Below are 24476 nucleotides of genomic sequence, written 5' to 3'. Positions count from 1 at the left end.
TAGTAATTATGATGATTTTGTGGTGGTTGTGCATGGAGAAAATTGTTTTTAGAGATAGTGTATACCCTTCTAACATATTTGTGTATATCTTTCGTTATATCTGTGTATATCATGCATATTCTTGAGAATATGTGATGAACAATGATATGTATATATATATATATATATAATATACACATGTGATATACATTATGACCTCGGGTGTCCATCCTTGGCATATGTGTCAAATCTTCCATGCTTGTTTCATTATTTCACAAGTCTAAATTATTTGAGGCACATAACATAGTATGGATCGACACGATCTCCCTTATTATGTTGGTGGTACAAAATATTACGACCTTAGAGTAATTTTTTAGTGTTTAGTAAGTAAGTAAAAAATTATTATCCTAAGAATAGTATAGCAAAATGGACTTGATATGAACTTCATTATGGACTTGATAGACCAAACAAGTAATAACAAGTAAGAAAACTGACAGCCCAATAGAACGTTAAAAGGGGGGGAGGGGCCTATCGGAGGGTTTATGCGTATCGTTAAGTAAAGTGTTTTATTCCTTTCATCTTTATTTTTAGTGAGAAAAATTACTTGGTTATTATGAATAATCAGTAAATACTAAGTAGTAATGTGGAGACCTCATCATTTACAGTAACAAATTAAAAACATTTTATGGATGACTCGAATTTCTCCATAAATATCAATATATATTAGACTTATAAGATATTATATATTTCAATGTCACTCGGTTATAATTAAAGATTATAAATATTCAAAAAGATCACAAGATACAATGTATTTGGAAAAAGGCGAACTAGTATACAAACCTTTTGATGGATGAATGGTGGTATACATATAATGCCCTTAAATTTATTATCAAACTCAAAAACAATCTGTCTAAGTACGTAGTACTTGAAAAGAATACTTTCTTTAAACTTGAAAATAAAATATAATAATAATACTCGTTATACTTAATAATTGTAGTATTCATTGTACTTGAAAATAAAATACAGTAATACTTTTGTTAAATTTTTAAGCCCGCAAATTATTATTATTATTTAACTTTTCAATGAAGCTGGATGCTAATTGACGTTTTTATACCATTGCTTTTTGAAAAGTTAAAATTACTAGGTAATTTTACCTTGATTTGACTCAAGGTAGCAAAAAAATCTATATAGTACAATCATTTTTTATTTACAGAATAAAACAAAAAGGGTGACTATGATTCGTATAAATGATGAGTGTTACCCATCCCCACCATTGAATTTTATCAAAAGAAAATTTTATGTTTATTTTGGAGTCGTAAATTAAAAATATGCTTAATATTTTAAAATATATTTTTTAATTTTCTAATCTTAAATATATTAGATAGAATATCAAAATAAAAGAGTTACCAAATTTATAATATAAACTAGCAAAACAGATAAATTGAAATGGAGAAATTATTTGTTTTGGTGAAATCACAAGAGGTTTTTTTTCTTCAATTTGTCATTTACAAATAGTACTTTTTAAGCATCTAAATCTTCTACCTTAAAAAAATAAATGGAGATACTATTCTAAGTCAACCTAATTCCCTATCAATGAAAAGATTATATTCTATATAAGTTGAAAAGCAGTAGGGCCTCTCTATAAATAGATTTTTATTATTCTTAGATATGGTGTTTCTACTTTTTTGATACTTGTCAATGCAAAATTATATGGTAGAAGAAAATAAATGGTTAAATCACTCTCTATTATATAAGTTGATTGGAAATTATTAAGTAATGCCATTTCAATAAATAAGGTGGTGGTCAATAGTTATAGTTATTTTTTTAAAGTTACATTTCTTTTTTATTTTAAAAAAAAATTAATTAAAAAAGTATTTAAGATAATAAAACCTATCAGACTGGATGTTTGTGGAAGTAGTTAACTAGATTGCAATCACAATCGCCCTCTTGGTCACCCTTCTTTGCGAAATTTTACCAAAAAGTTTATGTGCTCAAATTACCTAAATTCTTATCATTTATATTCATTTTTCATAAGGATGGTAAATCCTAAGAATTGATATGGAGATTATTGCCGTGAAGACCATCAACTACTTATTGATCAACCACTGAGAGTTGAAAGACGGTCAAATATATTGTTTAAGATTTTATAAAGGATTCTAATTAATAATACTTATTCCAATAAAATTAAATGTGGAAAACTTTATACTCCAATTGGACACTCAAAACTTCGAATAGTAAAATACAAAGGTACAACATCAAATAAACTATGAATCGAATTTGACTCTAATATCATAATAAATTTAGTAGCAGTAAATGATGAAACATATATAGCTTTGTAGTTTATTATACTTTGAATTAGTTTTATAAATTAAATATGTAGGGGTCTGCCTAACCTTTACATTTCGACCAAACGACTTGGCTTTTCTAAAAGAAAAAAAAAGCAATGGTCACGGACTCATGGTTATGTTAATCTTGTGAGAGTGCTATTTAATTTACTCCGTTCCTAAATACTTGTCATAATTTTTTTCAGACTTCTTTAAAAAGTATTAAGTGGAGGATAATTTGACTAGAATATTTTATTTATTACGTTTATTAATTTAATACTTCTTTCTTTTACTAAAAGAGAGAAATAAAAAGGAATGGTCACGGACTCATGGTTATGTTAATCTTGTGAGAATGATACAATAGATAGCTAGAACTAGAAAAAGTAAAAAAAGAGGACTCTAAGAAACATTTGTATATAGGACAATTGGGTGCAATAATGCTAAGATTAAATGGAGTAAATATATATATAATACTATGGAGATGAAAGTAGAGGCAGAGTCAAGATTAGGAGTTTAGAAGTTCTAATTTTTTATTTTTTTTTAAGAAAAGAGAAATGTTTTGTAGATAGTGGGATTCAAACCCACAACTCTAGCGTGGAAAACATTTCCACAACCCCTTCTTTACCACTAAGCTGTTAATTAATAGGATCTACGAAAAAATTACTATGTACCAAACACATATATTTTAACAGGATAAGATAATGATCTGTGCAAGAAGATGTTCTACAAGCAATCAAGGAAGTTATTCCCGTTGAATTAGCAAAGCTGTTTAGGAAGGATAATTAACGATAATTAGACCACAAAACACACATTAAGCTAAAGGTTGTTTGGTACGAAGGAAAATATTTTTTATAGTTGGTTAAAATATTTTGGAAAATAATTTTTCTAGGAAAAATAATTCCTTAGAAATGAGAAATGAATAAGAATTGAACCCTTATCAATAAGGTAAAATTAATTGTAGGTACCCAACAAACTGAACTATATTAAGATTTTCCAACTTCCCTAAAGGAAATAGAAAAAATAAGTTCCGAAAGTTAATATATATTCCATATTCATTATCTCCTTCCTATTTATCCAATACCTCCAACCCTCACTCGGCCCCTTGGTCATCCCACCCCCGAACCCCCACTTCTCACCCCATATCTCATGTGGCATATTATACTACATGATATAGTGACAAAATCAAAAATTTCGTTGCTAGAATCAAACATATGAAACGGATTACCATTGAAAAATGGCATTTACATGGCCCTAGAAGAAGAAAGCAGTAAAATATCTAGGAGAGATCGATTTTATAGGTCATTTATAATTATTTTTAATTTTATATTCTTTCTATAAGTGGTTTTCATTTTTACATATGAATAATCTGAAAAAAAAATTCATTTTTCTTTCTATTTTTATTTTATAAGCAAGAGATCTGAAGTCCTCAAAATTTATCATATAAATACATCAAAAGACAGATTATTATTTTTTAATTAGATACTACTTATTATGCATGTTTTTATATAACCATTAATCACAGTAATTATACTTAATGGAACCCATGGTAGGCACAAAATCGTGCAGAATCTCAAAAGAGATAGAGATTAGACAAAAGCAAGCAAAGATTACATTTTAATCTTAGCTACAAGATCCCTATAAAGAAAGAAAACAAAAAAATACACCATTTGCTCCACTTTGTTCAACACTATTTCCTTATTAATTACTACTGTTCAAAAAGAATGATGCATTTAATTTTATATTTCTTTAAATGACAAGTTTTTTTTTTAAATCACACAAATTTTATGGTATATTTAAGATTAGAAGTTTCAAAAAATGTATAACCACACAACATTAGATATATTTATGATTATAAGTTTAAGTTTTTATTTTTAAAAGTAAAAAAATAAATTTTATGTCAAATCAAACAGACCGAATAACTGTTTGGAGAGTTGATAGAGAGAAGAAAGAGAGAATTATGATTAACCATAGTAGATAGTTATGAATGTTTTAAAATTAAAAATCCATTTTTTCACGCAGAACTTGGAAGAAGTTTAGGGTTTTGAATTTAGAATTCAGATTCAATAGATTCGATGTTATGAATTATGTCAAACCTGTTGTGTTTAGTCTAAATCCAAGCTCATAACCCCAAGCTCATTAATCATGAATATCATTCATGCTTCTAGGGATTTCCTCATCCAAAATGACTAAAGATGGATCAGATCCAAACCATGTATCATAAAGAAAATTCTTTTAATTCATAATCCATGTTGAACTTGAACTATAAACATTCAACATGTTCACAACATGAAGTTAACCTCCATGGTATACATTACAGATTCAACAGAACTCAGTAACTTTGGCTCAAATCTTATATATGTAAGTAAACTGAAATGATTGTGGTCCAGAACTCATAAACTAAAAAATTCTGACTCTGCCTCTGATATCAGAAAACTATGACATATATATGGAGAAAAACAAAGCAAATAATCCTCTTATTATTAAAAAAAACATAGCGATTTTTTACCTTTTGCTTTGTTCCTTCATATAAGCCAAATAGAAATTCAAGAAGATTGGAATTGAAAGGTAGTTGTAGTTGTCTCATGAGCATTGCTAGAAGTAGGTTTGTTTTGCATTTTCCTCTTCTTCTTCTTCTTCTTATAAGAAATTCCTCTTGCTTTAGCTTGAAAATCTCTTACCTCTCTAAGATAAACGCGTATAGATCCACTCGCGAATGGATTATTCTCTGGTAGGCCACCATTTTCTTCATAGGCAGCTCTAAGCCTACCAATAAGTGCATCAAGACTTCCCCATGCTTGTCTAAGAGGACAAGTACAAGGCCCTGGAGGCTCTGGTTGCCCAAAAAAAGGGCAACCATGTAAATGTACCTTAGTTTTTCCAAATTGATCTAGGTATCGGAGAAATTCTAGCACGTGGTTATAGTTACACTGGGATAAAGGAACTGGAGGCCTTTGATTTTTCAAGTATTGTCCAAAAGTGTTCCAATCACGACGTTTCTGAGACTCATATCGACTCAGTTGAGGCGGTACTGGTACTGATGGTAGCTGATGATGATGATCGTCAGATGGTGCTATAAGTATAGTGGTTGATGATCTTGATAACGATCCTTCTCCTTCTCCTCCTCCTCCTCCTTCGATTATTATTTGATCATTTGACATCATAGTATCAAAATATTTAATTGTGCAACCTAGGTTGACAATTAAAAAATCAGTATGCTTGGTAAAGAAATTATAGAGAGTAAGTTATGATCATTTCAAGCTTGAGATTTAATTAAATATTGTTGATTATTATGGAAGAAAGAAGAAATAGTGAGTAGAATTGTAGATGAGAAAGATGGAAATCAAATCATGGGGTATCAAGGAGACATGGTATGGGTCCAAGGAAAGTATATTAACTCTTCTTTTTCTTATTCCTTCTTGTTTTCTTCCTTTAATTGTCCTATTACCACTATGATGATTTACCTTATTTCTAGTTACTCCCTAACTTTTTTTTTACAGTACTATAGAGTCAAAATCACTCTATAACGATATCATTTGTCTGGATAATAATTTTTAAATATTTGTAAAAAATATTATTATAGAGAACATATAATATAATATAATAGGAGTTTCAATAATCCAATCAAAACAAACTTGATTATTATAGACAGTAACATAGTCAGAATTTTTTTACTAAGGAGCAAGATAGGGTGTGACAAAATTTCTACAATTATCATTGTATAGAAGTTAAGGTTTCAGGATTATTTATTTTAATTTTTAATAAAATTAAATATTATTAGTATCTTGATAATTGTGCTAGCTAGCATCATTAAAGCAATCATTATCAAGATATTAGCAAAATCAGCACTTTAATTTAGCCTTAGTAGGGGTAGCTAGAGCTGGAAAATATGTTAAATGGTGATAAACATGTACAGTTTATTACTAGCTACTTGTATGTATATGTAGAAATGAAATGACCCTACCATGATATGATTTCCATAAATTAAAAAGAAATAATTTAGTGCATAATTAAGTTAACAAAGAAATTTGTCTTAATTGTACTTTTCAGTAATTTGAGCTTGATGCTGAGCTGTAAAGACTAGCTTAAGAATATAATCTGCTGACTAATACAAAGTAATTACAAAAGAAAACATATGTGATGTTGGGGTTCCTAAGATAATGGAAATTGTAAAGAACCAAATTGAAATAAGTAAATAAAATATTGGTTAAAGATATCTAAACATAGTGGATTAACAAAAGATTTAGGGTGTGTTTGGTACGAATGAAAATATTTTTCATTTAGTTGTATGAACTTTTCACTTTTGATATCGCATCTAATAAACAATTTTTTGAGAATTCAATACACATCTATAAATATTTTTAAAGAATCTAAACGTCATAGATATAAATATATGTATAAGTAATAACTGCTTAATCAACTTCAACTTGAAGAATAAACGACAGTTGCCTTTTAGCCTACGTTATGTGTGTGATACTTATCATAATATTTGTTAATCTTAATAATACATAACCATTAACCAACACTGCTAGCTACTGCTAGTAATGCTCAGTGATAATATTATCCTTTTCTCTATTACTAATAGATTTGTACTATTTTTGTTGTTGTTGGCAAATTTGTAGCTATAGAGGATCTCTTCTATCTTCCTTTATTTTGGACTTTGTAGTACTTGTCATATGTCATTAGATGTTATAATTAAAGAGTTGTCAAATAAAAAAAGACTAAAAATGAAAGTAAGATAAACAAATTGAAACGGAAGGAGTATATATATGTTAGTAAAAATAGTGTTGTTATGGCTTTCTTGTTTTTCGGATAACCAAGAAATCCCCAGGTACTAGCTAGTGATGCATGATTCAAAACTCGATGTAACAAACCAATCTCATCTAAGCTATAGATAACATCTTACGCACCCCCACAACCCCGCCAAAAAAGAAAGAGCAAGAAGAAATAAAAATAAAGTTTGAAACTTTAGCATTACTGCATGTACATCAGAGTGTTTCTCTTTGACTGATAGGAAGAAAAGCATACATACCTTTCTCAGATGCCAAATCGTGAATGTTCAAGAGAAATGTCCAAATCATTAGAAGCAAAACATGAATTCCCCAGGAGCAGATGTATATAGAAATGTTCAGAAGATGCATGTTGTGGAGATGAGGATGTTGAGATGGATGTGTGGACATACTAGGAGAAACAAGATCAGGAATGAAGTTTTCGGGAGAAGGTGGGAATGGTCTCTGTGGCGGACAAGATGAGGGAAGCGAGACTGAAATGGTTTGGGCATGTGCAAAGAAAGTGCATTGACGCACCAGTGAGGAGGTGCGGGCGGTTGGTTGTAGGGGGTACACAGAGAGGTAGAGAGGTAGGCCGAAGAAGTATTGGGGATAGGTGATCAGACAAGACATGGTGCAACTTGATATTACCGAAGACATGCCTCCAGATAGGAAAGAGTGGAGGTCGCATATTAGAGTAGAAGGTTAGTAGGGGTGAAGTGGTGTATTGTCGTGCGTAGGTATAGGCTTGTTAGTGCCTGTCGTAGTGCTAATCATACCCTTGTAGTTCTTGCCTTATGTCGTGTATTGTGTTTCAATTACCACACTATTTTGTTGTTGTTATTGTTTCTTTCTTTTAGACTTTACACTGTTTTTCTTATTGACGGTTATGCTTTCTTCATTATTTTGTTCTTCTAATTTTACTTGGGTTCGATACACTTGATCCGATTATCTTTCCGAAACAACCTCTCTGCCTCCTCGAGGTAGGTCTGCGTACACTCTACCCTCCCAGACCCCACTTAGTGGGATTTCCCTGGGTATTTTGTCGTTGTTGTCTCCATGTGGCAGAAGGGTGGAAAAAAAACAATTGCAAGTTTTGTCATGACGTAATTTTCATGTTCAAGAGAGAAAAAGGGAACAAAAATAAGCAAATAAAATTTCAGACACTTCATTGTTAGTACAAGAAAGGTGATCCATGTAATATCACTTTAATCTTGGAATACCGAGCAACACAAATGCCAAGGTGGTGCTATTGTTCGAAACTTGTCTCTTATTGCACAAAGTGAAAACCTGAACAAACCCAAGAAACAGAAGAGCCAATGCAGAAGTATTGCCTTCCAATCATAACTGGAAGACTGTTGATAACTTCTTTGACAGCAGTTCACATAGAGGAATTGTTATGTTGAAGGAGTGGAAGACAATGAATTGGAGCAATGTCAGACACCATCTTTAACATCACCAAGATGAGATGCCAAAGAGACCCTTCGAGCAGGAACAGACCGAAATTTGCCAAAGCTGAAAGGCAAACGAGACAAAGTGCTTCTGGGGCAACTATCGCTAACTTTATCATAGTGTATTGTGTAATTTGAGCTGCTTATGTTCCTGGAGTAGCAGAATGAATTGCCCTTATATTTGTAGACCTGTTGGGTACTCCCAACCCCGCTGACTACTATCCGGCCCTTTACAAGAATATGGCCCTGTGCTTTTTGCATGTTTTCAGTAGAGCTGGCTGATGATCCGTTCTTGGACGTCTTTACCCTCTTATCATTAAATCCCAGCGTAACATTTGAGATTGAGGCATAGCTTTCGTCTCCTTTGTCTACATCGTCAGAATGCAAGAGAAGCAGAAACTTTTTAAAGGACTCAAGAGACTGGACAGATGAAGATGGCATCACAACATCAACAGTTTCATTGAAATAAATAATCTGATCCACATTTTGCAAATTTCCTCCGTTTCCCTCCACCATATAATTACTATAACTTAAACCTTGAGCTGACTTAGTAGTGATGTTCCCATAGGAGGACTTTACCCATCCTGTCAATGTGATTGATCTACTAGCATTTGTGACAAAAGATCCATCAATGCCTGTAAAATTTGTCATAAGAGAAAATGAAAGAGGCAGACTACTATACTTCAATAACTTCCCTTCTGTCTTTATACTCTTCTCATCTAACCAAAGATGCAAATTTGCATCAATGTACCACACATTAAGAGCATTCGTGACACTAAATGAAATCTTATGCATATTTCCATCTAAAATCTTCCCTAAAAATGGCGTAATTTCAATATCATACGATGGAAGATCAAACGATCCGATCCCACTGATAGGTCTCCACAAGAGAGGATTGACACCCCCGGTATAAATCACAGTGAACGGCCAAACTGCACCAACCACCACATCATCCACACTAACTACTACTTCCCTAAAAGCTCCATTCCCTGAAGTATCAGTAAGGTTATTTGCACGAATATAATCATTCGGTGGATTACTATACCAAAACTCATCATTCTCATGAAATGAAACATAAATTTCCAGTACAGCCCTATAAGCATTTTGTGGAATTTCAAACTCTTTTGACTGAACATCTGTAGAATTCTCAACCTCAAACCACAATCCATCATTCAATGGCATATTTCTCGAAATAGGTAAGATCAAATCAGCCCTAGAATCAAATGCCTCATACGAATAATCCGAATTTCGCTTATAATCACTATACATTTCTTCAGCAGGATAAAAATGAATAAAAAGTTCCACATGGTATACACCAGTATAGGTACTATCAACTAAATTCCCCATATAAACAGCAAGAATTTGATTTTTCATCATAAGCAAAGAGTAATACCTTGTAATATCCTTCTTGACAGTCCAAACAATCCCATTAGCCCTTGGTTCAGCAGTGCAGCTTCTGAAAATCTCAACCCCACTAAGCCAAACCCCAAAAATTCTATCAAATTGCCTCCCTTTACAAGTTGCTTTCCATTCCAGCACAATCTTGGAAAATTTCTGAGATGGGCAATTAAAAGGGGGTGTGTAGTTTGCAAGAAAAGGGGGTTTTCCATATGTGTAACCAAAGTCCTGTTGAAGGACTAAATATGAACAAGGATTGATTTTGGGGAGATTTATAGGTTTGGTTACTTCAAAATAGGTTGTTGGGGTGGCATTGTTGTTCTTGGAAGAAGAGTCTAGCTGGGTAATGAGGTGTGATTTAAAGAGAGAGGTACCATGTAGAGTTGCTGTGGAAAAGAGTGGTTGTTGGAGTAAGAAAAAAGTCAAGAAGAGGAAAGAGGGGAAGAAGAATGCCATTAATGGTTTTGGTTTGTGATGTATGTTTTGATTGAGTAGAAGAAGAATGCCATTAATATAGTGTAGATGAAAGTTTGGTATGCTTTTTTCCTAAGTTACAATTTGTTTGTTCATACTATTTTATCATAATTTATTGTTTAAACTTTAAATAGATACATAGATTATATTGTTTTGGCATAATACATAAACAAGACTTTTTATTTGGCTTCAGGGGATAAATATGCCCTCCAACTTTGAATATGCACAAGTAGACACTCAAACTTATATAAAATTGAATGAATAAACACATGTGTCCTACGTAACATTTTACATGTAGGACGCCACATAGGACACGAAATTTCCATGTAGGGTGTCATGTAGGATGAATGTGTCTATTTATTCAATTTTATACAAGTTTAAGTGTCTACTTATGCACATCCAAAGTTAAATGTCATAGTTGTCAGCTGAAGTCAAGTTAAATGTCATGTTTATGTATTATGCCTATTGTTTTCGGTCATTACATAATATCATATATTCGTAATTTGAATGAGAAAAAAATAAGATATCGAATAGAGCTTTTAGGTAAAAATAGGAAAAAATATAAAATAAAATAATTAAATAATAAATAAAGATAAAAAAAAAAAAAAATTATTAAGGTAAGGAAATCAATTAATTGAGGGCAATACTTGGGAGGTCAACACATATATGATGTTCAATCAAATCAATCATTACACAACATGAATCTTTTCATGGTTATATAATAATAGATTTAAACTATACAATAAAATTTAAATAACAATTGAAACAAACATAATATTTAAACTAAAAAAATAAATTAAAATTATTTGATTGCTTAATTGAATTATTATCATGTTTAAGATAGGAAAAAGGGGTATTTCATAGTTGAGGTGCATATAGAGTAGACTGAAGTTATGTGAGGAATTTGGTGTGAGCGGTGAAGTAGCTCATCCAGCGGCGGCCCTATTGCACGGCGAACGGAGAACGGCGTATGACAAATCCTCTGTTTCGAGGTTTTCGAAGACTTGCCTTACTTTCACTTAGCAAGCCTCTCTCCTCTTCTTCTACCTCTTCCAGGTAAAGCTTATATTTTTTTCAAAATTTCTCTACTTTTTTTTTCTAGTTAGTTTTGATTATGCTTAGTAGGTAATTGGACATGTTATATGGAATCATGATTTCAAATCAGCATTTGAACATGTGATATGAAATTATTAGTTCAAATGAGCATTTGGATATGTGATGTGGATTGTGGATTCACTATTTCAAATCAGCCTTTGAATATACATTATGACTTCAAGTTTCCAAAAAGTATGATTTGATAAGTTTATATTTTGTATTAAAAGATTCAACATTTTAAATTTTGCAAAAAAAGATTCATGCTTGGCGCAAAGAGATAGTTATTACTATTGTTGACTAGTGGATCTTTATATATATATATATGATATATCAATGTGGTGCCTTTGGATATTTTGATATTTAGTTAGTGAATTATGATTTGATCATTTGGTAAGCTTGTATAGGAATTGGGAAAATATTGATAGTTCTTACAGTTTGTGGATTTTTCATGTTTATGAGAAAAAATACAACTTAAGCAATCTAATTGCATGTACAAACAAAACTTCAATTTTAAATCAATCTAATTTATGTTGCGTGCGAACAGGCACTTAAGTATGTCCAATTTAGTTTTGATTATCTCACACTGTTGTCTCCATATTCAGACCAATTCTTGGAAATCCAGAAAACTTTTTGCACTTGTCAAGGTTAGTGCTTAAGGATAGGTTAATCCAACAAAACCCCTGTTGGGAATCAAGGAACTTTAGTCATGGAAGAGTGGATTTTGTGATAACAAGAGATGGAAAACTAAAGTTTGAGGAACATGAAGTGGAGGCACCAAAGACGGAGAAATGGAAGACAAAGAAGAAGCTGAAGCTGCAAAGGAAGAGGGAGAAGAAGAAGAGAAAAGCTGCCAACAAGAGAGATCCTAGAAGACTTGGTGTTCAGGGGAAGAAGAAGAAGCAGAAGTTTGACACTGCTGAAGAAAGAATCAAACAGAAGATTGAAAATGTGAGATAAAGATTTTTCTTTTTCACTTTTAGGAGCCCATGATTGTTTTGTTTTTTGCCAATAATGCTACTGCTATTGTTATTTTCTCCATTATTCTATAGGCGGTCACTTGGGTCGAGGGTCCTTCCGAAACAACCTCTCTACCTACTTTCAGAAGTTAGGGAGGTATGAGTAAGGTTGCGTACACACTACCCTCCCCAGACTCTACTTGTGGGACTACACTAGGTTGTTGTTGTAATGCTGCTACTACTACTACTGAGGATTCATATAGCCACCCCCAACTTGTTTGAGATTGATGCGTAGTTCTTGTTTTTACAAATACCACCGCAGCTACTGAAACTATGGGGCAATCCCGAATTATTTGGTCTCAACTATATCATTTCTCAATATCCATCCCGTTCCGTCTGAACCTGTATGATTGTTGTCATTATATTAGCTTAATAATCTGCAGTAATATTAAGATGAACTGAATTGAAGCACTTGGTGAGCTTAAACCTGTTTTCTTCAATTTGGTTGACAAGAATTAGAAGGAAGCCGGATGAAAATGACAAATAAGACATATTCATGTGTTTTCTGTTGTTATTGCTAAATTTATTGAGGAGCCTTTTATTTTACAGTTTCTCATTTGGTACTTGGAAATTAGAGAGAGATTGGAGAAGCATTACTGATCCTGCCTTTGTCTTTTTCCTTCTCTTCTTGGCTGTGGTTGTTGGAGCTTAATCTTAGTAGTTATTGCAAAAAAGATCCATTTTGTCTACGATTTCTGTCGTGGAAATACTGGAGACTGGAGAAAGAAAAGAGCCCTGGTGCTTTCAAATTACTTCCAATTTTTGTGTCATCTGCTGAAACCAAGTTACAACAAGTCCTGTATGCATGGTTACTGCCTCACTGAGACATTGATACCATTTCGTAGTTAATTGTTGTATCTATCTTAACCTTTTCCTGGTTTAGGGGTTTGAAGAATTCAGTGTGGTCATCCTATATTTATGTTTATAGAAGCTAAGATTTGCTATATTTGCATTTTCCTTTACTGCTATACAAAACCTATTGTAATTTTTTTATTTCAACAAAAGCTGACATGTGTTGGCTTTGGGTCAGGCAAAAGTCAAAGAAGCCATGCTAATTGAGAGACTAAAGCGATATGAGGTTTCCAAAGTTCAAGGTCCTGAGGTTAAGCCGCACTTTCTCACTGGTGAAGAACGATTCTATATTAAAAAGATGGCACAAAAAAAGTCTAATTATGTGCCAATTGGCAAAAGGGGTGTCTTTGGAGGTGTTATTCTTAATATGCATCTACATTGGAAAAGGCATGAAACTGTCAAAGTCATATGCAAACCCTGCAAACCTGGTCAAATTCAAGAATATGTTGATGAAATTGCAAGACTGAGTGGTGGCATCCCGATTCAGATAATTGCAACTGATACCATTGTTTTTTACCGAGGAAGGGAATATGTGCAGCCTGAAATTATGTATCCTATTGATACACTGTCGAAGAAGAGGGTAAGTTTGTTAGAGCTAATTTTCTATAATAACCAAGTAATTGCTTCTCATCATGGATTCATGCAAAATTCACTTTCTCAAGTCTTCTACCATCAACTTCTAATCATTGCTACCAACTTCCACAATCATTCTTCTGCGGTTGACGTGCTACTTAGTCTATTTGCGTGGGTCCTTCATTTTCTCTATTGATAGAGTTACCTGATACTTGTTGCTGGTGGGAGGTGGAATTAATCGAGGTGCGCGAAAGCCGGGCTAGACACCACGGTTATCTTTAAAGAAAACACTCTACTGCCCTTTTGTGACATGTGTTATTCACTCTACCTCACAAATAACAAGACCCTTTGTTGCACCATATATACCCCATTGCAGTTTGCAATTTCATCTTTTTCCATCGACCTTCTTTACTGCTTCATTTGTGATAAAATTATACGAAAATATTGGTTGGTTTTTGCAATTTGTTTTCACCATTTTAATCCATTGATGGTTTTTTAGTTCGAAACTGAAACTAAATGTTGTCAGCTTTACATCTTCATTCTTAGGAATGTATACCAAAATGTCGTTTATTTCACTCGGTGAGATAACAAAGTTATCTGTCACTTTGTATTCAACGAAACATAGTAACGATCTTCGTTTTGCAAATGGCTTTTGGATATTTAACCTACCATTTTTGCCCTCACAGACCTTCATTAGTCTCATACTCTGTTTCTCACATGTTTAATGCTACTTTTTTTGGAATCAGTTCACTACACTTAAGGATTTGACTTTTAATACTGTTTGATTCTGTCATATTTTATCTATATCTTTGTTTTATCTATTTTTGCATCAACCATGGTATGAATTACTAGTCAATTCTCTTTCTTCAGGCGTTGGAAAAATCCAAATATGAGCAATCACTAGAGTCTGTGAGACATTTCATTGCCATTGCTGAGAAGGAACTTGCACTCTACTATAGACATGTTGCCCTATACGATGACCCAAATAATCAGAGTTCTTACTCCATCCTTGATGATTCAAGAAGCACAAGTGAAAAACGAAATGATGAAATAGGAGAGGAGAACTATTCAGCAGGCGAATCTATTTCCTCGGATCTCGAGTTACCTCAAATTGATGATTATTGTTCTGATGACAAACAATCTTTAAGCGAATTTGAATTTGAGGATACTGACGAATCAAGTAGTGATGACTTGGATTCTGGGGAGGAGGAAACTAGTAATTACTGAGGTAGCATATGGGGAAATATTTCAATATTGAGACCTGAAATAATGTGGTTTTAATTCTTGATCTGATAATTGAGGGATTGGAATAGAATAGGCCTTTTCAATTCTAAATCTTCTGTTTGGTTATCCTGAAATTGGCACAGAAATTGGAATTTGATCTTTAATTTGTTTGACGCAATTTCATGAGCTAATTCTATAGCTTAGGTTAAAATTTATTATTCTTATTTTAATATTTGACCTTTTCAATTGGTTTGCTTGTATTGACACTAGACTCTAACAAGAACCATTACTCGTGAGGTTATCTAGGGGTTCCTCCCCTTGTGTTGGCAACAAGCTGACCTGATTGGCTTAGTGTTGATGTTTGTAACTTAATGGTAGAATTTTACTTTTATATCTTCGATTGATGGTTGAAGGACTTCTTTAAAGCTTCTACAAAATCTTTGTGGGCAAATCCTTGATACAGATTTATTTGATTTCGATGGCACATGCTTCACTCCTGCAGAACTACAATAAATGGCATTCAGGTTGGTTGAAGAGAAGGGCCAGATATTTTCCTGGTAAGTAATTGTTGTATATATATATATATGTGTGTGTGTGTGTATATTTGCACCTTACCCTTTGCAGACACTGGGTCCAATCAGGGGCGGATCTACATGGTGGCAAGGGGGTTCACCCGAACCCCCTTCGTCGGAAAATTACACTGTATATATAAGGTCAAATTCTGTTTTCATGTGTATATATATTAAAATGAACCCCCTTAATATAAGTAAAGAGGCTGGCTCAGTGGTTAAGGGTGTTCAAGAATTTGCCTGGACGCCTTGGGTTCGATTCCGCACGGCGCAACACTTCTTTTTCTTTTCTTCATTTAGAAAATCAAATAGCTAGGCTGAGATGGGCTCAATATTTTTGGGCTGGAGCTTTATTATTATTTTTTGGGCTTATTTTTTTCAATGTTATTTCTCCTTTTCAATATTCATTTGTTTGAATATAGGGAATTAGGCACATTATTTTCATTTTTTATATTTTATTCTTTTTATCTCTATTGCTCATTTTATTTTTACGTAACTCTTTTTTTATATAGTAATTCAAAGGAACTTTTTAAAAAACTGTCAATTATTCTTAAACTTGAATTTGAGATAGAGAAAAAATATTTTAAAGATAAATTACACTAAATTTAATCGAACGAACAAATTTGAAAGGCATGATTATTCATGATATTTTTTTCTCATTTTTTCATTTCTATTCTAGAGAGATGTAAACTACATTTATTTGATTATTCTTCTTTTATTTTTCACCGATTGAAAACCTTATTAATTGAATAAATGAACAAAAAATTGGCGATGCCATTTATTTATCCTTTTAATATGCATTATAATATTAGTAACTCAATCCCCACACGTTTGTAAAGAGTATCAAACAATTTTAAAGTAACATATGATTGAATGAACACGAATTTAATTTATTTAAAAATTCAAAATAAAGTAAAACAATAAAAAAATAAAAGAAAAAAAAATCACTTTTTTAAAAAAGAAAATCAATGAAGCAGGGTAAAAGTAGGAAACAAAGTTAAACGCGGCTTGACAAGGCAAATTAAATTTAACAGATTAAGGATAATTTTTTTCTTCCCCGATTCGTTTTGCTCCATTTTTTTATTTACTTCTTTATATGTTGAACCCCCTCCACGAAAATCCTGGCTCCGCCACTGGGTCCAATATGGAACTGGTTCTGCAATGTGTTTCATTTTGTTTTTTTCTCATGCATGCGCAGTCATTTTATGTCTCTGATTACTTTGTTTGGAGAATCACTATTTGGTTTTGTCAGCATTGAGACCAAGCTAGCAAACTTGATATATGCTTTTTGACAAATTTGAGCCCTTATGTAGCTTTTTGAGATTCTGGACCTTATATCCTTGATCAACACTATCTTCCTTCTAAATATGACAAGGCAATTATGTAACGATTTAGACATATATACCAATGTTGTCTGCTTGAACTTTAGATGTTAGGATTCTAATTCTCTTTCGCTCGCTTTACTCTTGTAAGAGTTCACTATATACCTTGTAATCGCACTGCGAAACCTCTTTACCCTTTTGCTTGTTACTTGATTCTTTGAATATGGCATACATGTTTATGCTTTGGTAAATAGTAAACCAACCTCATATCAGAATTAAGCAACACCTCAGTTTTTATCTGTATGTATCTCAACTTTGTAACGACATAATATGTGAAGCTGGTAAGCACGTTTTGAGTTCTGAAGCAACTTCACTTAACCGACAAATCAAAATTTTCGATCTCTTCTCTAGATATCATGTGGTTAAACTATATTTGTTGTTTTTCAGCTTGGTAGATCTTGAATTATTAGTTGCTGCTTGTACCCTGAATGTCTTGGTTGATATTAGTTATTTTTAATCTTTCCTCACCCTATTTTGCAGAAAAATAGCGTAATCTTATTTGACAAATGAGACGCCTGTAAAGAAATCAAGTCCAGGTGGATCATAAAAAACAGCCAAGTGATTTCTTCTTATTCATCCAAGTCTTGGTTGGCAGTGTTTACTGGTGTCTGTGACTCTAGGAGCTGAGACGTAGAAGGTACTTGATGAAATAATTGAAGTGCGCGGGAAAAAAAGTGGATAGTAAAGATCAGAGCATGCAAAAAACAATTTAAACCTTGAATACCTTTATTATTGTTGGTTTCTTGAGACATGTTGAAAGTTCCAAGGATGTAATTTTGAACTTTATTTGGTTGGGTACCAAACTTTTACCTCAACTCTCAGCCGAGGATACTATTGCCAATAAATCACAAGCTAATTATTCCCAAGTGAGATCATATTTCCTATGTGAAGATTTCTATTTTCAGATGTTGCCTACTAGGATTCAAAATTCAATATTTCTTCCGTCTCAATTTATATGACTCACTTTTCTTCTTAGTTTCGACTTTTTTACTTGGGAACACCAACTATTTTGTGTTATCCAAACACACACAAAAAAAGAAGTCAAAAGCCAATCTAAAACTAAAGAAAAAACTTTTAAAAGCAAAAAATCACTTAAAATAAGCTAATTCAAACACTCATTCAGAAATGATCACCGTCAGGATTCAGAACTGGAATCTTCCTACTACTCTTGTTAGTTGGGATGGAGCATTCTATCTTGTTGATTCTCCTTTCCCACCATCTCGAGTTTTCGCTTTCAGGATGAATACGTAAGAAATTTACTATGAAAATCGACATGATACAATCCCTACAGAGTCTTGTCTCTAACGTGAAACAAATCTAATGAATCAATATTTATCTAGAGAACCTTACACCTTCTTCAATTACACAAGTGATTCTTATTAAAATTTTCTTATAAAGTCTTAACGGTTAACTCGATAATTGAATCAATAATAATCAATAACTAGTTCAATCAATATTTTAATTCTATAATTATTTAACATATCTACAAATTGATAATTAATAAGTAGAATTGATAATTTTCAAAACCGAACCGAACGGACTAATCTAAACTCTATATTTGTCAACCCTAAGGACTATTTTGGTCATTTTATCTAAATTAGCCTTATTTCTTTCTCTTCACGGGAATATTGCAATCTGTAAATCAGTAAAGCAGTGATAAGGAGATAATTTTTCAAAGAAAAAAAGATGGCTGGATTATCACAAGATTGGGAGCCGGTGGTGATTCGTAAGAAAGCGCCGACCGCCGCCGCACGGAAAGATGAGAAAGCAGTCAACGCCGCTCGTCGCGCCGGTGCCGAAATCGAAACCGTCAGAAAAGGTATACTGTATCCTGCTCCTTATTTTCATCTTAGCCTTATTGATTTTATAACTACCTTTTTTCCGATGAGTTATACTGTATCCTGCTCCTTTTTTCATTCCCGTTCGTTTTTGCTTGGTATGAACTAGGGCTTTTATTTTCATTTTTATTTTTATTTTTCCGGTCAGGTTAACGGCCAATTTCGACGTACACCTCTTTATCTATGGTTTCCTGTTTACATATAGCTAAGTCATGCTCCAATTGAATAACTCAACTCCTAGTAAAACACTTTTGATTCAGAAAAATTTGAATTTTTTTTTTTGCTCGTGTTCTCAATCGTCTATTAGATAGTTAAACATATCATTTTTAATGATATGCATCAACCTCAAGTAGAAAATGTATGTGGTTTTATAGATGCGTATAATCAAGGAAGTGGCATATTTTATGTCGTTAGCTTAGCTATCTAATAGACGAAGGAGAACACGCTCAAAAAAAGAAAATTTGAATCGGAAGTGTCTAATTGGAACATGACTTAGTTCAAATGTCTAAGTGGAATATCCTAGAAAGTTTAAGGGGTTGGTTAGGTATGAGGCGTGGTTATGTTTCAATTATGGCAGTCATGTATAGTAAGTATTATACTACATTGGTCTGCAATGAGTGTCTGTACGGTTTTTATTTTGCTTTTCCGAAGATACAAACGACTGTTGCCTCTAATGGGATTTGGACCAAGGTTCTAAGGCTGTTACTCCAGATTTTCAGCTCTAAACTATACATTTGGGGCAAGTGAGTTTATATCTCATAAAGCTTAAACCGTTAGAGAACATACTTATATTTACTTAATTAAAGAAGTTAATATTGTCTAGATTCATTCTCTGTATTTAGGTTAATAGCAAAACTTACTCTTCCTGGTTTTGGTTTTGTGACAAATAGAAATTTCAATGTGTGGATAGATTTTCTTATTTATAACTTATCTGCTTCGTGTGGTCCAGATTCGCTGTTAGTAGCCTTAAATCCTATATAAGGAGCATATTGTATATTGTCTTCTACCAATTGGGCCAAATTCTCCCTTCTTTTTTCTTCTCTATTTTAACATTAGGAAAGGGAGGCTCCAAGTTTCTTTTATGTGCATTTTTCTTTTCTACTTTGTTTGCCAAGAGAGACTAGTAATCTGAATTTTGATATTGGTAAGTGGAAAGTGGAAACTGCTAGGTCCTGAGTGATACGCACGTCGCTTTGTCATTGCATGTTGAGGGCAGTCAGGGTCGGGAAGGAAATGACTCGTTAATGTTGGAACGCACCTACTTTTATGTAGAATGATATCTCTCTATATGTTCTATGTTTTTGCCAATTGCTAGATGGTGCAAAACTTCATTATTGGTGTGGTATTTTTTTTGGTTGACATCGATCCTTTAGTTGAAAAAATGAGAAGAATGTTTTGCACTCATGAAATCTATTTTCTGATGCAGCTACTGCTGGGTCAAACAAGGCTGCCTCTAGTAGTACAACTTTGAACACGAGAAAGCTAGATGAAGATACTGAGAATCTGTCACGTAAGTTTGAGTTGATATAATAACTAGAAACACTTCTATAATACATTGTGGTTAGAGAGCTTTTCTTTGCTCTGATCTATTATCCACTGCGATTTGAACCATGCGCCACTAGCTCTAGGAATTTCTCGATTATCAAAAAAAAGAAGAGCTCTTTTCTGCTCTGTGAGTCCAAGTCATGCTTACATCCTGACTTGACAAGCAGGCACCTTTTAAAGGTTTCTCCTTCAGGCAAATGCCAATTGGTTTGCCAGTGGAAAAAACCCAGGCATTTTATCTTTTGGTGATGACGTCGGGTGTTACTTTTTGTTTTTGTTCTCAGATGAAAAGGTACCTACTGAACTGAAGAAAGCCATTATGCAAGCTCGACAGGATAAGAAGCTTACTCAGTCTCAACTTGCCCAAGTATCTCTCTCTCTCTCGCGCTCTCCCTGCTCTTGCCCCCTTTTTCTTTTTTTAAATAAAGCAATCATCTACATATAGATAGATTCACGAGAAAGGCTTAATTCATTGTATCCATATAATTCTGGCAATCCCTTTGTTGTGCAGTTGATAAACGAAAAACCACAGATCATTCAGGAGTATGAATCTGGAAAGGCAATTCCAAACCAACAGATAATTTCTAAGCTGGAGAGAGCTCTTGGTGCGAAACTTCGTGGAAAGAAATAAACTGCAAGAATGGGGGAAAGTGAACCTTTTGGCCCTCACTATCTTTTGGGGTCCTAAAAGTGGTCATGTACATGAGCCTTTTTCTTTTGAACCAGTATGGTGGTGGTTCTTGTGTCTGGATGTTACTTTCGTGGTTAAACCGAGAGTCGAAAATGGATGTGCTTGCTCTTGCTATGTGTATTAGTTTATGGATTGTGATTCCTAATTTCTTTGTAGGGATGTCTTGTTTTTAAAAATGGAGGATACTTCCATTTTGTGACGCCATTCAACAATTTTCTGTCAATATTACCTTATGAAGTATTTCCAAACTTTTCTTAAAATTAGAGATAGCGAATGTTAGCATGTGATTATAGTTGAAATACTCGTTAAAGACTAGGCTAAACTTTTGATTAATTTTTTTAATTAATACATTTTAAAAATTTGAAACATTCATTCATTTTAGACCACTAAAAAGTGCTAGAAATCACACATTGAATTGGAGGATTTATGAAGACATTAGTGCAAATAATAAGTTGCTATTTAAGATATCGATCTTCATTATTATTGCTAATAAATCGTTTTTCTCTTGGCTATATAGTTTTTTTTTATTAATTCTTCTACTAAATGAAAAATAATAATTTTCTTAAAAATGGAACTAGTAGTCCGCATATTAATTCAAGTCAAATTCAATAGATTTTATTTAAATAGTATTTGTATATTAAAATCCTAATATTGTAAAATCTTAGTTTCGCCTCTACGTTACATTCTGCTTTAACCGTGAATAGCTTTGCAGTCCATTATTTATTATGGATATATTTTGTGTAGGAACTGCCGATTTGTTTATTGGTATTTTCCTTTGATATTATCTTTTGGCTGTCGTATGATGAGTTCATCTACTTAAATACAAAGCAATTTTTTCACCATTAAGTCACATTGAAAAGTGTTACGGAAATATCGTTGATTATTTAACAATAATCACAAATTTAAAAAAATAACATAAAATTTTAATGAGATTCAACTATGTCTTATTATTTGGATCCTAACAAAAAGCTCAAAACTCACTATTAAGGAGAGACAAAGTTAAAATTTAAAATTGAATCATAATTTTAAAACTTAAAATGGAGTACGTAATAATAACCATATCCTGTTGTTCAAGCGGTGGTTTTAAGAAGAAAAAAGGCTTCTATCAGCCCTATAAACTATATAAATAGATAAGACTTAAAAGAGATAGACTAAAATATCATTTAATAAATATTCCTTCCGTTCATTTTTACTTGTCACTTACTCTTAAAATAAATTTTGATTTTTACTTGTCACTTTTGACATATCAAGAAAAAAACAATATTTTTTTTCCATGTTTTACCCTCAACACCAACATAAAAAATGACCATTAGCGGCAATTAATTAACGACAATTAACCATCTTTGTATATGTCCGTAAAACCTTTAGTCACATTGATTTTAAACACTTAATTAAGACAATAAAGACTTTAGCATCCTTTATTAATGTTTATATTTATTACCGGTAAAAGTTATTTTTGTTATAGTGACATTAAATACTTATTTTTTAAATTATTTTATTTAATAGGGAATAGTTTGATAAAATACTTATATTATTAATTATTTTTTTAATGAATATGCCAAGTTAAATTGCGATGAGTAAAAGTAAAAATGAGGGGGAAGGGGTGAAGTTGAGCAACGATGAGAGGAAGATGACAAAAGAAAAAAAAAGTAAATTGACAAGATATTTTCATGAAAACGTTAGGTCACTTCTTTCGTCATGAAAATACATTTAATTTTATCAGACGTTATAAATCTTCCTAGTTCCAAAAAAAAAAAAAAAATGTGTACAATCTCCACTTCTCAAGGCCTATAAATCAACCCACTCAAAAATTAAATCTTATCCAAACAAAAAGGTTAAAATGACAAGTTTTCAAAAATTCCATGAAGAATGGCATGAACATCTTCGTGAACTAGTACAACAAATGACCAAAGTACCAAAATCTTGTACTACAAATCAAGATGAACAAAACACAAAATTATTAATCCAAAAAGTTACTTCACATATTAATGAATATTATCGAGTTAAGTCATTAGCAGCCAAAAATGATGTACTTTATATTTTTAGTGCACCATGGTCTAATTCTCTTGAGAGATCTTTGTATTGGATTGCTGGTTGGAGACCTACTACTGCTTTTCATATTATATATACTGAATGCGGAATTCATTTAGAATCTCACATAACTAATATTCTCAATGGATTTCGTAATGATGATCTTGCGGACTTATCTCCAAATCAGCTCACTCGATTTAGTGAACTTCAATGTGAAACTATTCGACAAGAAAATACAATCACCGAAGAACTCTCTGATTGGCAGGTAAACACTTCAACTTATTTATTTTTAGCTTTATTTAAATCTCTTTTTCTTTAAAGAACAACTTTCACCTATAGCAAACATAAAAATCATATTTGTATGTTATAACTATAGTTTGCATAATTGTGCTCCATAGCAAATTTTATGTTTGCTATGGAGCTTTTGATTTGTATAATTCGCTAGATACATCCAATTTTATACAAATTGTTCAGTTTTGTATAAATTCATTTATACATTATAATTTGTATAATAAGATCTGTATTTGTATAATTATAAGTGTATCATACGAAACTATATGTATTTGTATTTGTATATACATTTTTCTCTCGTTTTATACAAACAAAAACGCATTTTATACATTTGTATACCGAATGGATAATTGTATACCGAAAATGACTAATTGTATACCGAATTAGATGACAAAAAAATAGGATTGTTGCGAATTACAAATAAAATAAACTATAACTATAACATTTAATTTGAATTAATAGTTTATTATTTCATACAATTTTCCCTTCTTTAAACTCTTGATTCGAAAAATAATTCATCTTATTTGAAGTAGAGTAACAATAATTATCTTTTATAATACTTCCTCTGTCCATAATTACTTGTCCACTTTTGAATTGACATACTTATTCATAAAACAATGATTGACACAGTGAGGTTATCATTTTACCACTATTAATAATGAATTGGATGAATTTAAAACTTAAAATTTTGAAGAAGTTTTACATTTTTTAAAGTAATTAATTGAGAATATAATTTGTCAAAATGGATAAGTAATCAAGAATAACTAAAAAAAGAAAAGTGGACAAGTAATTATTTTGAATTAGGAAAATATATTTTTGTTTTTCAACTAATATATATTTTTGAGTTGGTAGGATGGTGCAAATGAAATAATTGAAAAGATAGAGAAGAAGATGGAAAGGCTTGTAGAGATATTGGAGAGAGCAGATGAAGTGAGGGTCACCACCATCCACAAATTGGTGCACCTCTTAACACCACA

General features: G+C 32.4%; 4 protein-coding genes across 4 annotated transcripts; 2 read left to right on the top strand and 2 right to left on the bottom strand.

The window, feature by feature from the left end:
* Positions 1 to 4516: 4516 nt before the first annotated feature.
* LOC102602985 (protein LIGHT-DEPENDENT SHORT HYPOCOTYLS 10) lies at positions 4517 to 5615 on the bottom strand. Its single transcript, XM_006358878.2, has one exon. The coding sequence runs from the start codon at positions 5462 to 5464 to the stop codon at positions 4847 to 4849; it is 618 nt and encodes a 205-aa protein (XP_006358940.1). The 5' UTR covers positions 5465 to 5615; the 3' UTR covers positions 4517 to 4846.
* Positions 5616 to 8202: 2587 nt separating this feature from the next.
* On the bottom strand, positions 8203 to 10474 carry LOC102602647 (peptide-N4-(N-acetyl-beta-glucosaminyl)asparagine amidase A-like). The gene has a single exon (XM_006358877.2). It carries the CDS (start codon positions 10372 to 10374, stop codon positions 8506 to 8508), a length of 1869 nt encoding a protein of 622 aa, XP_006358939.1. The 5' UTR covers positions 10375 to 10474; the 3' UTR covers positions 8203 to 8505.
* Positions 10475 to 11234: 760 nt separating this feature from the next.
* Positions 11235 to 15709, top strand: LOC102602316 (uncharacterized CRM domain-containing protein At3g25440, chloroplastic-like). Its single transcript, XM_006358876.2, has 4 exons — positions 11235 to 11448; positions 12090 to 12435; positions 13534 to 13935; positions 14799 to 15709. The coding sequence occupies exons 1-4, from the start codon at positions 11363 to 11365 to the stop codon at positions 15153 to 15155; spliced, it is 1191 nt and encodes a 396-aa protein (XP_006358938.1). The 5' UTR covers positions 11235 to 11362; the 3' UTR covers positions 15156 to 15709.
* A 2990-nt stretch (positions 15710 to 18699) lies between these two features.
* Positions 18700 to 21417, top strand: LOC102601983 (multiprotein-bridging factor 1b-like). The gene is made up of 4 exons (XM_006358875.2): positions 18700 to 18922; positions 20368 to 20451; positions 20771 to 20853; positions 20998 to 21417. Exons 1-4 carry the CDS (start codon positions 18790 to 18792, stop codon positions 21115 to 21117), a joined length of 420 nt encoding a protein of 139 aa, XP_006358937.1. The 5' UTR covers positions 18700 to 18789; the 3' UTR covers positions 21118 to 21417.
* The last annotated feature ends 3059 nt before the right edge of the window (positions 21418 to 24476 follow it).

This window comes from Solanum tuberosum, unplaced genomic scaffold, assembly GCF_000226075.1.
Source record: "Solanum tuberosum cultivar DM 1-3 516 R44 unplaced genomic scaffold, SolTub_3.0 scf00283, whole genome shotgun sequence".
Taxonomy (NCBI): Eukaryota; Viridiplantae; Streptophyta; class Magnoliopsida; order Solanales; family Solanaceae; genus Solanum; species Solanum tuberosum.
This window is presented reverse-complemented; position numbering and strand designations above follow the sequence as displayed.